The sequence below is a fragment of the Gracilinanus agilis genome, chromosome 4, assembly GCF_016433145.1.
Source record: "Gracilinanus agilis isolate LMUSP501 chromosome 4, AgileGrace, whole genome shotgun sequence".
NCBI lineage: Eukaryota > Metazoa > Chordata > Mammalia > Didelphimorphia > Didelphidae > Gracilinanus > Gracilinanus agilis.
Window position 1 is genome coordinate 145,579,771 of NC_058133.1, and position 16,615 is coordinate 145,596,385.

At 34.2% G+C, this 16,615-nt stretch overlaps 1 protein-coding gene across 2 annotated transcripts in view; it reads right to left on the bottom strand.

Annotated features, from left to right (window-relative positions):
* FMN2 (formin 2) overlaps positions 1-16,615 on the bottom strand; it is a 453,830-nt gene that overhangs the window by 275,114 nt on the left and 162,101 nt on the right. For both annotated transcript variants that reach the window (XM_044674186.1, XM_044674185.1), the window contains one exon: positions 8,630-8,717. In XM_044674186.1, coding sequence (XP_044530121.1) covers positions 8,630-8,717 — 88 coding nt within the window. The remainder of the gene's footprint in view (positions 1-8,629; positions 8,718-16,615) is intronic.

Sequence of the window (16,615 nt, forward strand, 5' to 3'; positions counted from 1 at the left end):
ATTCTCAATGTTGGGAAAGATGTTTTATTGAACATTTAGTCTACCTTCACTAAAAATCACCACCAAAAAGGATACCAGAAAATGTTCATGGTATTAAGTTACTAAGTATTGTTTGCAAGGGCTCAGTATACATATTTTTCTCCTTTCCTCATTTAGAAAATATAGCTTAACTTTAAGCTATACTTCCATATATATATATATATGTATACACACATCTATATGGAAAGAAAAAGAGGGGGGAGGGAGAGAGAGAGTATGTCTAGACTTCAGGACTTCTCAAAAATCATAATTCTTTGACTCATGTTCCCCTCAGAGATATCATTAAATAAGGAAATAAAGGGAGTATAGTTGAAGTGTAGTTTACGGCTAGGTCTTCACAAATGATGGTACAATGATTCCAGCTTTGGGGTAAATGCTCACTATTAAATAATTCATATTGATATAATATATATTGATGGTGGGTATAGACAAGGCTCCATTTTACCTTCAGAACATACAGGAAAAAAACATTCATAGTAACCTATAAACAATATAATTCTCCTTGTTTAATGGTGACTCCTCTAAAGGTCCTACTCAGTCCCCCAGACTCAGAGTGCCACCCTGTGGTTTGAACTCTCTTTATTTGGGAAACAAACTTTGCATATCAAAAAGGTAACTTCCACTTTCTGGTTAGTCTCTAATTCAGCCCAGGTATCCATAAAATCTTTTAGGCTTATAATAATTCCCTCTAAAATCTTGGCCTCCACCAGGAAAGGAAACCGACTTTGGAGATCTTAAAATGCAAGCCACTTCCCAAAATACCTATACTGTCTAAACTCATGATAATATCACATAGCAAAGTCTGAATTGTTTGCTTTCTTTATGTTATAGATGAATTTGGGAAGGAGATAAACTCATCTAAGAAGTTCTCCCCTCCCCCCATAATCTGACCCAACCAATTATCTTCCATGTGTTGGACCAAAACAGCCCAAATGAATTGATTTATCTCCAGTTGAAGATACATAATTTTAACTGGTAGGTAGTATTGCTAGCTACTATCTTCAACAAGAATGATCTGACAGTAAGTAAACCCTCTATTCTAGACATCACTTAATTATCCACTCTATTGATTGAAAATTATAGAGAAATGTCCTGCTAATTATGGATCTCAGAGAACGGAGAGTCATCTTTCACTCAAGTCCATTTATTGTTTAGTAGTCACACTTAAAAGCAATACCATGAATATGATTATTTTGGATTCATTCAATCAAAATCAGCATTTTAGAAACAATATCTGGACCACCCATTCTCTTTTCTGGACTTGTATAATTTCACTGACTCTTAATGAACCTAGTATAATGGGGATTATTCCCCTTAGAAATAGACACAAACATGCTTCGAACAAAGCAATATATAATAAAACATATGCAATAGAACTTAAATGCTATATAGGTTGCTTTAGCACCAAAGTGTTTCAGGAAAAGCATAATTCAATTTATCTTCTCCAGCTAATCCTTCTCTGAAAAGGCAAATAACTACCCACTATAGCTTAGAACAGTTGATCAAATCACATTATTCAGTAGAACCAGTCATTAGATAGAATCAGGAAATATGCCTGATAGGTGAAAATTGTGAACCCTGACATTTTGTATTCTTCTGAGACAAATCTCTGTCACCTTAGCTAGTTCATCTTTTGTAGGGCCTGAAAAGAATCCTATGATTGTCAAAGAGTCTCTATGAGCCCTGAAGTCTCTAGAACTTTCTCCTGCTGCTGCACTAGGTCATTTCCCATCTCCCACTTCCTTATGAAAACTCCATAAACTTGGGAGTAACACATTTAAAGATACAACCAAAGGTTTCTTATCCTACAAATTAATCACATTAGTTAGATGTTTTCCCTTAATGACCCCTATTCTGGATATCCGAAAGGTGACTAGAGAACTATCATAATGTCCAATATTCATCACAAATTCGTAATACAACAAATAATATTTAAATATTGGGTAGTTAATAACCATTTGTTAAGTACCTATAATATTCCAGGCACTGTGCTAAGTGCTAGGAATACAAAGATAACAAAAAAAGAATCCCTGACCTTAAGAATGTCACAATTTAAGGTGAAAGATAGCATGCAAACAGTTATGTTCAAATAAGTTATATGTAAAGAATAAATAGGAAATAATCATCATAGGGAAAAGCTCTAGAATTAAGAAGGCTTGGGGAAAATTTCTTATAATGGGATTTTAGCTGGTACTTGGAGAAAGCCACAAGGAGATGAAGAGAAAAGAGAGAATTCCAGGCATAGAGACAGCCAGTGAAAATTCCTAGAGCTGACATACACTGTCATGTTCTAGGGACAGGAAGCAGGTCAGTGTCATCAGATGGAAGAATATGTTGCTGAAAATAGGTGTAAGAATACTGGAAAGGAGTGGGGAGTAGGTTATGAAGGGTTTTCAATGCAAATAAGATGATTTTCTATCTAAATTGAGAGTGGGAGACATGGCTGATGTAGAGCTTTAGGGAAATCACTTTGGTAGCAGAATGGAGGATACTATGGAGTGAGGAATAATTTGCAACAGGTGGACAAACCAGAAGTATGTTGCAAAAGAACTGGTGTGAGTGGATGAGGTCCTGATGCAGAATATTGGCAATATCAGAGAAGAGAAGGGAGCATTTTCAAGAGATATAGCAAAGATGTAATCAATAGGCCTCTTCAATAGTCTGGATATATGAGAGAAATGATATTTAAGTTGTGAGTCTGGGGAACCAAGAGGATAGTCATGGCATGAACAAGAATAGAAAATTTTAAAAGGGGTGATTTAGGACACCTACATATAGACATCTACAGGACATCTAGTTCCATATACATAATTGTTAGTTGGAGATGAAAGACTGGATGTCAGGAGAGAAGTAGGATTGGATAAGTAGATTTGACCACAATGAGCATAGAAATTATCTTTGAATCCATGGAAAATGATTAGATTACCAGGTGAAATAATATAGAGGGAGAAGAGAAAATGGTTCAGTATAGAGGCCTGTGGATAATAGCCTGACCTGGATGATTATCCAGCAAAGCAGACTGAAGAGGATTGGTTAGATAAGTAGGAGAACAAGGAGAAAGTAGCATCTTTAAAACCTGGAGAAGGTTGTATCAAGAAGAGGGTGATCTATAGTATCAAATCCTGCAGAGAGGTCAAGTAAGGGGAAGATTGGGAAAAGGCCATCAGATTTAGCTATTAAGATATCATTAGTAACTTTTGAGAAAGCAGTTTTGGTGGAATGATGAGGTCAGAAGCCAAATAAGGAGAGAGAGACAAAGAGAAGGAATGGAGGCACTTGTTTTAGATGATCTTCTCAAGTTTAAATCCAGAAGATAAAAGTGAAATGGCAATAATTAATGGACTTTGAAGGATAAAGTAAGGATCTTTAAAAATTAAAATAAATTTTCTATATATTGATACAATTTTAATAAATAAAACTATTTGGATGCTTGTGATTCATATTCTCTCCTTCTCTCTTGTCTCTATGTCTTTCCCGAGGTGGCAGGTAATCGGTTGTACATGTGCTATCATACAATACATATTTCCATGTTTGTCATGTAAAAGAAAGCCATATATCACTTACACTAGAGAAAATATTAATGGAGGAAATAAAGTGAAGAATGGTATGCTTTAATCTTCATTGATATTCTGTCAATTCCTTCTTTTAGCCTTTTTTGTAATTTGTCTCTTCAATTTGTCCTAGATCCTTGCATTGTTGATATTAGTCAATATTCAACCATTTCACCTAGATTGTAAGAATTATCATATAATTGGGCAAACAATTATTTTTTAATTTTTTAAGTTGCAAGCCCAATTCATTGATCTCCTCCCTCTTGATTTTGTTGCTATAGGCACCGAGAGATATAAATTTTCCCGTGAGTACTGTTTTGGCTGTATCCCATAGATTTTGATATGTTGTCTCCTCCTTGTCATTTTCTTTAATGAAGTCCCTATATGTTTCTATGATTTCTTTTTTAATCGACCAGTTTTGAAGAATTAGATTATTTAGTTTCCAATTAGTTTTAAATTTGCCTTTCTATGGACCCTTGTTAATTATAATTTTTATCACAATTATGATCTGAAAAAGTTGCATTTATGATTTCTGCTTTTCTGCATTTGTTTGCAATATTTCTTTGCCCTAGTACATTGTTGATCTTTGTATATATACCACTGAGAAGAAGGTATATTCCTTTTAATCTCCATTCAGTCCATATATCTATTCATTCTAGTTTTTCTAGCATTTCCTTCACTTCCCTTACTTCTTTCTCATTTATTTTTTTGGTTTGAGTTATCTAATTCTGAAAGGAGGAGGTTGAGATCCCCCTCTAGTATGGTCTTATAATCTATTTCCTCCTTGAGCTCCTTTAATTTTTCCTTTAGAAATCTAGATGTTATACCATTTGGTGCAGAATAAGATCACTTGTGCAAGTAGAATTTCCCTTAGTAAAGAGTCTTGTCTTGTGAGACAGGTTTAAGTAGGTAATAATTTCAGAAGTTATTTGAGCAATATGAGATGAGGAGAAGGGGAGAAGAGAAAGTTCTCAGTAAATAGCCTCAATTATTTTATTAAAATATGAGCCAAAGATAACAACTGAGAGGAGGTGGATCTATGAAAAATTTGGAGAAAGATGAAAATGTTTGGGGGGCTATTATGGGGAGTGGAACAATAAGTTAGAGAGGTATATAAGAATTATCTACTAGCAATTCTTACATATAATGAGGGAGATACCATAGGTTCCTTAGAAGAAATAAATATTCATTGAGATGAATGTGTAGTGCACTTTTATTGTTTGTATTTATTATTTATTTCTAATTAATAAATTATAACTTATATTCCTGTATTTCTGAACATATACTTTTTTAGTTAAACTTGGTTTTATTTTTGTTACATAACCAATTTAGATTATATACCATAAATTTACCAATATGTGGATAGTTTTGCCTTAAAATCAATCTGAATATTTCCTCCAGTGATTCAAGTAATAACTCATCCATGCCTGTCCATTCTAAACACTTAATAGCCTCCTATAAGTAAGGGTCTACTCACTAGCTCAAATAAGAAACAACAAAAACACAAATAACCTGTGCTTTTTCATCTCTACTTTCACTTAAATGTCCTGTAAAGAGTCAAATAGTGATTTGTTAAAGACTTAACTTTTCAGAGTAAGGCTAATGAAGATTGTGACTTCAGCCTAACCAACACTGAATCATTCATTGAACCAATTAATTTGGTCAATACAGAGCTGAACCTGGAGTCAGAAAGATATGAATTCAAATTTGACCACAAAGCTTTCTAGTTGTATGCTGTCATTTAATTTTTACTAGCATCAGTTTCCTCATCTGTAAAATGGGGACAATATTATAACCTACCTTTCATGTCTGCTGTGAGGATCAAATGAAAGAACACATTTTAAATCTTTGCAAGGAAACCATAAAATGCTATATAAATATTAGCTACTATCACCATCATCAACAACAACCAAATAATTTTAGTGGTGAAAGAAACTAAATTGATTGTTGATCTAATCCAATTGGAAAATCAAGTTTACAAACGAAGAAACTTAAGCCAATGGCTTTGCTCCATTTCACACAACTAATGTCAGAGTCAGGACTTCAGACTAGGTCCCCTGATCCCCAAATCCAGTATTCTTTCCACAAACCAAAAAACCAATGTTTCTTTCTGAAGTGAGGACTCAAAAAAGATTATTTCTAGCTGTTACCAATACAACATTAATAAATATATTCAAAGTCTTTTGTTTCCTTTTAGTTTAGATGAATTTTGCTATATTTCCCATTAGAAGTAGTGTTGTGGAATAGAACTAATTTGCAGTTTATATATAGAATATACTATATTAGGTGATTACTGTTTTGAACATTATTTTTTTGCCTCAAGGATACCAAAAAGAAACAAATGTATTATAATATTTAATAAATAGTTTATTTTCCAGGATGTTCTTTTTAAAACTTTATATCACTTAAAGCATTACACAGATGTGAAGTGATGTTATATCATTTTTATACCCTTGCCTTCTGTCTTAGAATCAATATTAAGTATTGATTCCAAGGCAGAACAATAAGGGCTAGGCAATTGGAGTTAAGTGACTTGCCCAGGGACAGCTAGGAAGTGTTATATTGTTTTAAACCAAGCTATTCCTATATCTTTGACAGCAGAAATATGATATAAAATTGTAGTTCCCAACTTTCTGATAAATAAGGGTGTTTTTATAATGTCACAAATCCCAACATAGTAATTTGTCTTTGAGTAAATGAATTTGAGAACTTCTCACAACAACTCTATAGTTCCTCTAACAGGATAGAGTGGAAAGAATTTGATTAGATGATTTCTTAGGACATTCTCAAGTCTAAGCTTCATTGTTTCTAAGAGACAATGCTTTCTCAGTCCCAAAATAACTTTCTACATGTCAAACTAAATGAAAAGCTATAGTTGAACAATCCTTCATTCACATGTATAAGGATGCTTCAAACATGCCAGAAATCAAAAGTTCCTCTTTCATAGAAAACCAGATCTATTTTAAAATGACCATTGCCTTTTAAGATAACCATCCCTTGCAAAGTGTGTGCAAGGTTTAGAAGAGACAAGAGCAAACACTTCTTATTCTAATAGGATAAAGGTTAAGTATAATACTGTATGACCCCATCAACTACTGACATTCATGCCATGTTATTGTTAGTGTTGCATGTTAAGCTAGCAAATTTTCAATGAACTTGTGTTGGCTTTACCACAGACACAGATGTTAGGCGGACTCCTTTGTTCATAAGGTTCTCATTATTAACTCAAACCAACTTGAATATTTGACTGAAGGAAAGGACCATATCATTGTTTTCAGATTTCACTCTATGACTTAACTGGACTACATCTGCCAGTTTTAGAAATACCAAGTACTTCTTGGCGCCAGCCCTGGCGTCTTGCTCTATGACTACCACCCTAAATGTTTCAGTTTGAGGAAGTCTCCTCACCATCAAAACAATTTAATAAAAACTTAAATTGTGATTAAGAGTTACTCATCAATTGACAGGGTATACTAAAGTTGTGCTATTTATGAATTATTCCACATAATATTTTAAGTCCAGCAAAGAGAATTCATGTTTAAAACAGAGTAATCTAGAAAGCCAGTAAAATGTTTTCATGATTTATAAAGTCTGTGTTATACTTGAAACCATATTTATTTAATAGGTAGGCTGGCACTCTAGAGGACAGTCCAATCTGCTTTGAATCTATTCTGAGCCTTTGGGTAGCTTAAGGGACTTTCTGACTATAAATTTAATTCCTCTCTTCACCTTTGTGCACTGATATATTTTAGCATGAATGTGATGGATATAGGCAAATAAATACTTAGTTTTTATATGCATAATTATGAAGTAAATAAGGTTAAAAGCCAATTATAATAATATTAAAGGCAAAACTCTTTCGAATATAAATGAGACCCTAGCACTAAGCATAGAAACAATTTTGTAAGCCCAATTAAAGATTTAAGTTAAAAAAAACAACATAAAAGAAATTACAAAAGGTCATGAAATTACTGCTTCCATGTGTGTGGATCACTAGCAATAACATAACGTGGTTAATACTGAGAAGCCATCTGTGATGCTTGTTTGAAAGAGCAACATATTTTTGCTATAGTAAAAATCTAAGGAGCTTACATTGTGCCCATCCCTCGGTACTGAGTAAAGGCAGCCATGTCCCCATTATAAAATGCTCTGAAAATTCCCACACAGTTATAAAGGATGACTCTCCTTTACTTACTGTGAGTCACTTCTCCTTCCATTCTACAGGAGGATTTCCAATTCGTATCATAAAATTTTAGAATGGAATGGGACATTAGAAGTCATTTAGTTCAATCCTCTCTCCAATGCTAGAATCCCTTCCCAACATTCCTGATAAAAACCAGCAGTGGCTTAAATATTTCCAGTTATGGAAAACTCACTGCTTCATAAGGTGTCCCAATCTATTGATGGACACACCTATAAATATTAGAAAGCTCTTTCTAATATTGAGCCAAAACATTAATTCCTATAATCCATTTGGACTTTCTCTATTCTCTAAAACACATAAGAACAAGTTCACTAAGGTCCCATCTATCCTAAATTCTCTCTCTTACATGAGGGTCTTTCAAATCTTTGCATATATGCCACTCTTTCCTCCAGGGTAACCTCTTTAGTTTCTTTAAACATTTTCCTTCCCCTGAATTTAACCATCAGTTTGTTTGAAGTCATGGCAGTCAAAACTGATTATAATTTATATGTTGACTGATGGGTACAGAAAAACGTGAGATTCTGTCTCCTCTTCCTCTTCTCTGCTCTTTTCCTCTCCTTTTTAAAACTTTCTCATGATGAAGGATAAGAATCTGACTCTAAGCAAGTTAAAGATACTGAAGTTCAACATTATACATATACATTTCTGGCAAAAACAAAAAGGAAAACAATACCATAGGGGAAGAAAGTAATACCATTTATCAGCAATATATAACTACACAATTCAAAAATATTAATGCAAAATACTGAGAAAGGTTAATAGACATATAAGGCTATGAAAATGTATACTACTAATCCTGATGTTCTACTTTCAGGTTGAATTTGACTGTGCTTACCATGCTGTATGTCTTTCATATCTAAATGAAGGCTTGACATTAATATTCCAACTGCTTGTGATCTTTTGTTGCTTAATAACTTGACAACCTGCTTGAAATTGAATGGAAAAGAAGAAGAAAAAAAGAGGAGTTAATTTGCGATCCAAGCTCAAAGTGGTTTAATTCTTTTGTAATACTGGTTCCTGAGCTAGCAGAAACCATATTTGTGCCTGTGCTTAAGATATGAAGAAATTACTGTCATATGCTACATTTAAAGATATTTGCTTTATTTAGGACCATTACACATCTATATTACCTAGCAATTCATTATCAATATCAATTTTATATTTTACCTACTTTCCCAATAGAGTGAGTTGTCAAGAAGAATAATTCCAATCATTTGGAAAATTAGTTTGTTCTCCAAGACATCAACTATTTTCTATACTGGGCCTGAGTATATATCACCTGAGATTGTAACAAAAAGTTCTTTTTAATGTGGATACTTGCAACACTGGTCAAGTAAAATCATGAATGAAAAACAAAATGCCTTATCAAGTTGTCTAATGATTTTTCCCAAAGAAGAGATTCAGACATCTTTTTTTTTTTTGCAATATTTTCAACAGCTACATTTTTTGTGAGAGGTGCTACTATTGTATTCTTCATATATATCTATATATTTTTTTCTTTTAAAACCCTTACTTTCTGTCTTGGAAATAATACTTTGCATTGGTTCCAAGGCAAAAGAGTGGTAAGGGCTAGGGCCTAGGCAATGGGAGTTAAGTGACTTGCCCAGGGTCGCACAGCTAGGAAGTATATGAGGCTACATTTGAACCCAGGATCTTGCATCTCTAAGCCTGGCTCTCAATTCACTGAATCACCTAGTTACTCCCATACTCTTCATATATTTTAAGCTGGAACATTACAGGTAAATAATAGAATTCCATTCACTCCATCAATGGGCATAGCTGGTTTCAATATGCTTCACCAGTTTGTGTCCCCATTAGTCTATTTCCCCAAGAATTCCAATGTAGCCTTCCTTAAAAATAGTAATGAAGGAGTTTTTCTACAGAACAAAAGAAAAAGGTTAATCTATGTATGTGCATAAACACGAATACATTCATATGTATTTTAAATATATTCTAAGTGTGAAATCATATATATTTCATCTCTCTATCTCTCTCTTTCTATCTACTTTTCATTGATATATCCAGATTATAAGTTTCCTCTACCCCAGAAGCAGACCATATTCATGACACTTTGAGTTTTTACTAACTCTCTGGTGTTTTCTTTTATAGCTGCTTAGAAAAACACTGGGGAAAAGAAAAACGGTTAAGGTCAAATTACCAGAGGTGACAGCTGTCTTAACAGTTATCATAATTGCCCACCAAGTTTTACTTTTTTTGGTTGAAATTGGGTCAATCAGAGAACTAATAAAATAATCTCATCCATCTGTCACACAAAGTCACAAAGTGAAACAATATCTTTAATTGCAATAATAGCTTTCTTGATGCTCATGAGGAGGGATAAAGAAGGAAAAAAATTCAACAGCAATGACAAAAACACTTTGTGAAATTTAAGGTTAAAAGGTCTTTTTTAGAGGAGGAAATTGTTCTACAGCACATCTATCCCTTCATACAAAATTTGTTGTAGAAAATGGAGTTAAGCATAGATATATGGCAAATTGTTTTTGGCTTCTTTGTAAATGTAATCAAATCTCCATGTTTCACTGAGGAAGTTGTTAAAATTTTTAAAAACTACTTGAGTTTGAAGCCACCCTATAAAAACTCTTTTTTCCTTCAGGAAATCTAACTTCAGTAAGCCAGAACACAATGATTTCTTCTTCTGGAAATTCTCTCTAACTTTAAAAGAATAGCATCTTCATTCTTAGCTACTTTGCCAAAAACAATTAATCATAATCTCCAGGGAATATGTACATTTGTTTATAGTGTTCTACCCCCATACCTTTTATTTGAGCATCTGTTTAATATAAACCATTCAAGTGAGAAAATATGCATTAAGACAGATTCAAGGGACTGAATGAATTAGGGGATAAAGGCTGATAGAATCATATATTTAGGGGGTGTTCTTAGACCCTCAAGTCCAATTTCCTCATTTTACAATTGAGAAAACTGAGGCAGACAGAGGTTAACTAACTTGTTCAGGGTCACACAGATAGGTTCCTAAGGCTAGATCTGACCTCAGGTCTTCTTTAACCTAGGACTAGCTTATGTTCCATCCACTATTACCCCTAGCTTCATAGGAAGGCAGCAAGGGAGAGCATTTAAACAAAAAATAAGATATCTTGAAAGATGTTATTGCTTTTCTTGTTGGGCTAATGTCTTGACTTGCCCACAAATTGAATTTAAGTGAGATAGAGCTATCCAAGGTGATCAGCCTCACTCTCTCTTCCAAAGTCATCAAAATCCAACAAGACAAAAATCAAGACATTAGATCCAAGGGCAATAGCTCAGGATGCAGAGGATGGTCTTAGTGTTTTTGATTTCTGACCAGTTCTAAGTGTTCCACAATGCCTGCTTCTGCTGTCTTCCTGTACATTGGAAAAAAACTGTTCTTATTTGTTCATTCCATCATGGAGAAGTATTCACATGATTAAGACCAATATCCCTCTAACCCACCTATGCTGAAGGCAGAGAGGATGATGTATACATATGTATAGCAGTTAGCCTATGCAAGTAACACAGTCTCTAGGTTGCTTTCCAGATTTACATCTAGATCTATGATCCTTTCATTCTATGACTGGGCAACTAGGAAAGGACCTGAGTTCAGTTTCCTAAAGAGAAAAGTAACTGAAATCAACTAGTCCTCTAAAGTGATAGAAATGAATTCAGAGTGCAAGAAAGAGATTGAGAAGTGAATAAGGTTTGAGAAAATATAAGTATCCGTTGTATAATAAATTATCTTCCTAGAACTGAAGTAGTGAAGAAGCAGGAGTTATACATACACAATAAGGAGATTATAATAGAAAAGAAAGGGAAGGAGTTCAATAGTAAGTAATTATGTAGGTATTTTAAAATCTAGGTAGAGGAATATTACAAAATTGAACTTATAGCTTTAAAATTTTAAAAAAAATTCCAGATAGCATCATGCTACAATTTTTAATAATTATTTCCTGACATTTCGCAGTCCATGTTCTCTTCCTCCTCTATGGAGAAACTATCCTTTAAACACCTGTCTCTCTTCACAAATCCTCATATTAAATCTGATCCAGAATCCTAGACATGAACGTTAGCTTTACAAGAATGAATACCTAAAATGCCAGCCCCACTATCTTTGTTCTTCTTGCTTGCAGTAGCCTGAACAGCAACACAGGATCATACATTTGGAGGTGGGAGCCACCTTGAAGATAACTGAATCGATTTGCTTTATTTTTATAGATGAGGAAGCTGAGGTCCAGAGAGATTTAGTGAATTGCCAAAGGTCACCCAGGTACTAAAGTAGTCTATCTATAATTTCAACCAAGGTGCACCGATTCAAAATTCATGACTCATATTACTTTATATCTTCCATATAACATTTCAACACAAATATACACACTAATATGTTTGTCTTGGATACAGTACTTTAGCTATACAATGTCTCTGAAAGTGAGGTACAAATTATCTTAAGTGAGAATACTTAGTAAGGATTATCATATGACATGATGGCTAAAACAAAAATTGGAGGTTTTTATTTTTTCTCCTGTTTAAGCTGCAGTTTGATACTCCTGTGTTCAGAGACCTTATTTTTCCCATTTTTGGTTCTTCAGTCATTTCAATCATGTCTGATTTTGTAAACCTATTCAGGATTTTCTTAGTGCAGATACTGATCTGCCATTTCCTTCTCTAGCAAATTTTACAGATAAAGTACTGAAGCAGGGGAAAGCTGGGTAGCTCAGTGGATTGAAAGCCAGGCTTAGAGATGGGGGGTCCTAGGTTCAAATATGGCCTCAGACACTTCTCAGCTGTGTGACCCTGGGCAAGTCACTTGACCCCCATTGCCTAGCCCTTACCACTCTTCTGCCTTGGAGACAGAAGGTAAGGGTTTTATTAAAAAAAACACATGATTATCTCAATAGATGCTGAAAAAGCCTTTGACAAGATACAGCATCCATTCCTATTGAAAACACTGAAAAGTATAGGAATAGAAGGACCTTTCCTAAAAATAATAAACAGTATATACCTAAAACCATCAACAAACATCATATGCAATGGGGATAAATTAGAAGCCTTCCCAATAAGATCAGGAGTAAAACAAGGATGCCCATTATCACCTCTATTATTCAACATAGTACTAGAAAAACTAGCAGTTGCAATTAGAGAAGAAAAAGAAATTGAAGGTATCAAAATAGGCAAGGAGGAGACTAAGCTATACTCTTTGCAGATGATATGATGGTCTACTTAAAAAATCCTAGAGAATCAACTAAGAAGCTTGTAGAAATAATCAACAACTTTAGCAAAGTTGCAGGATACAAAATAAATGCACATAAATCATCAGCATTTCTATACATTTCCAACACACTAGAGCAGCAAGAAGTAGAAAGAGAAACACCATTTAAAATCACCCTAGACAATATAAAATACTTAGGAATCTACCTACCAAAACAAACACAGCAATTATATGAAAACAACTACAAAACACTTTCCAAACAAATAAAACTGGATCTAAACAATTGGAAAGCCATTGATTGCTCATGGGTAGGACGAGCTAATATAATAAAAATGACAATTCTACCCAAATTAATTTACCTATTTAGCACCATACCTATCAAGCTACCAAAAAACTTCTTTACTGAATTAGAAAAAACTATAACAAATTTCATTTGGAATAACAAAAGATCAAGAATTTCAAGGGAAATAATGAAAAAAATGTGAAGGAAGGGGGCCTAGCAGTACCAGATATTAAACTATACTATAAAGCAGCAGTCATCAAAACAGTATGGTACTGGCTAAGAGACAGAGAGGAGGATCAATGGAATAGACTTGGGGTAAATGACATCAGTAAGACAGTGTATGATAAACCCAAAGAGCCCAACTTTTGGGACATGAATCCACTATTTGACAAAAACTGCTGGGAAATTTGGAAAACAATATGGGAGAGATTAGGTCTAGATCAACATCTCATACCCTATACCAAGATAAATTCAGAATGGGTGAACGACTTGAATATAAAGAGGGAAACTATAAACAAGTTAAGTGAACACAGAATAGTTTACTTGTCAGGTCTGTGGGAAAGGAAAGACTTTAAAACCAAGCAAGAGTTAGAGAAAATTACAAAATGTAAATTAAATGGTTTTGATTATATTAAACTAAAAAGTTTTTGTACAAACAAAAACAATGTAGTCAAAATCAGAAGGGAAACAACAAATTGGGAAAAAATCTTTATAACAAAAAACTCTGACAGGGGTCTAATTATTCAAATATACAAGGAGTTAAAGCAATTGTATAAAAAATCAAGCCATTCCCCAATTAATAAATGGGCAAGAGACATGAATAAGCAATTTTCAGGTAAAGAAATCAAAAGTATCAATAAGCACATGAGAAAGTGTTCCAAATCTCTAATAATTAGAGAAATGCAAATCAAAACAACCCTGAGGTATCACCTCACACCTAGCAGATTGGCTAAAATGAAAGAAGGGGAGAGTAATGAATGTTGGAGGGGATGTGGCAAAATTGGGACATTAATGCATTGCTGGTGGCACTGTGAACTGATCCAGCCATTCTGGCTGGCAATTTGGAATCATGCTCAAAGGGCTATAAAAGAATGCCTGCCCTTTGATCTAGCCATACCATTGCTGGGTTTGTACCCTAAAGAGATCATAGATAAACAGACTTGTACGAAAATATTTATAGCTGCACTTTTTGTGGTGGCAACAAATTGGAAAAGGAGGGTATGTCCTTCAATTGGGGAATGGCTGAACAAACTGTGGTATATGCGGGTGATGGAATACTATTGTGCTAAAAGGAATAATAAACTGGAGGAGTTCCAAGCGAACTGGAGAGACCTCCAGGAACAGATGCAGAGCGAAAGGAGCAGAGCCAGAAGAACACTGTACACAGAGACTGATATACTATGGTAAAATTGAATGTAATGGACCTCTGTACCAGCAGCAATACAATGACCCAGGACAATTCAGAGGGATTTATGGTAAAGAACACTGCCCACATTCAGAGGAAGGACTGCAGGAGAGGAAACATATAAGAAAAACAATTACTTGAATGCATGGGTCAGGGTGGACATGATTGAGGGTGTGGACTTGAAAATACCACACCAATGCAACCACCAACAATTTGGAAATTGGTCTTGATCAAGGACACATGACAAAACTAGTGGAAATGTGCATCGGCCATGGGTGGGGGGAGTGCAGGGGGTGGAGGGGAAAGTAGGAGCATGAATCATGTAACCATGTTAAAAATGAATATTAATAAATGTTTAAAATAATTGATGTTCAAATGAATGAAAAAAAAAAGTACTGAAGCAAACAGAATTAAGTAACTGGTCCAGAGTAACAGAGCAAGTATCTGAGGTCAGTTTTGAACTTAGAAAAATGAGTCTTCCTGACTCCAAGCCCTAGGACTTGTACTTACTCTACCACCCAGCTGCCTAATCGTTCCTTTTTATGAGTGACTAAATGATCAGAGTAAGAACAGTATATGATTCTATATATATATGTATATATATATATATAATTATGTATATATACATGTATTTAGTATTGACCTATTCAATAGACTAGGTAAAATAATTTTTTTATAAATAGGAAGTTGATAAATTACAAATATCACCACTTAACAACTTTCTGCTTATTTTAAAGAAATAGTATCCAAATCCTGAATTTAGGAAGCAGTTTTTCTTTCTTTTTTTTTAATAAAGGGCACATATACTTACTAAAACAAAAGAGAGTATCAGACCTATCATTTCTAAACTGAAGTAGGTTACACAGAATACAAAAAAATAAAAAAGAGCCTAAAATTTATTTTCATAAAACTTGCAATTCTACAAGAGCCCATTGGTATTTTAAACAGGAATAGACCACTAATTTTGTTTAACCATATTTTGTATATACTTCTTTGGGAGGTAGGGAAGAAGGGATTGTGTTGGGAATGAAATTGCTTAAGTTCTCATTCATTTATTCACCTTTTAAATGAGGTACTTATAAAGTAACCAATATAGTACTAATTCACTAAATATGTCCATTAACATATGTGCCTAAAGTAATTCCCACAGTGAAAATTAAAGGAAAGGAATCATGCTAGGCAGAAGTCTTGGCCTACAGGCTACAGACTATAGTTGCCATTAAAATGAGAAACAACAAAAGATTGGTAATCAAATCTCTAGAAGATCTAACAACATCGGACAACTACAAAATTCCTTCAGTCTCAGATCTAGAAAACTTTCTGAAAAAAAAAATTCAAAATATAAAAGGAAACTAGAGAATTTTTCAGTGGGCTAAATGACTGTGTCGAAGGCTTCCTGGTTACTGAAAGGCTCCAGTGTCAGTCAATAAACAATCTATACGCCAAATTTGTTCCTGATCAGGTAGCATGAGGCCAGCAATTAGACACACACACACAAGAGGCCAATGTAATACAGATGCTAAATGAGGTCTCTCGAATAATTCTATGAAGATTGTCTTTCTCATCACTGTCCTTGCAATAATTATAGCTAATCTTTAAGAGTTCCAAAGTATTTACATATAATATCTCATTTTTTCTCTTCCAACTACCATGGAAGGTAAGTGCAATTATTATACTTCATTTATATATGAGGAAACTGAGGTAGACAGGAGGTTAAGTCATTTGTCCAGGGTTACACATGTAGCTAAGTATATAATTGAGGCAGCATTCAAACTTATCTCCTTAACTCCAAGTTCATTGCTCTATTCTCTGGGACACCTAGATGAGTTACAATGTGAATAAAGAGTTGACTGGATGGGCAAGATGGTATAGAGATGGAATGAATAATAACTGGAAATGTATTAGATATAAAGAATAAAAATTAGTTAAGGAT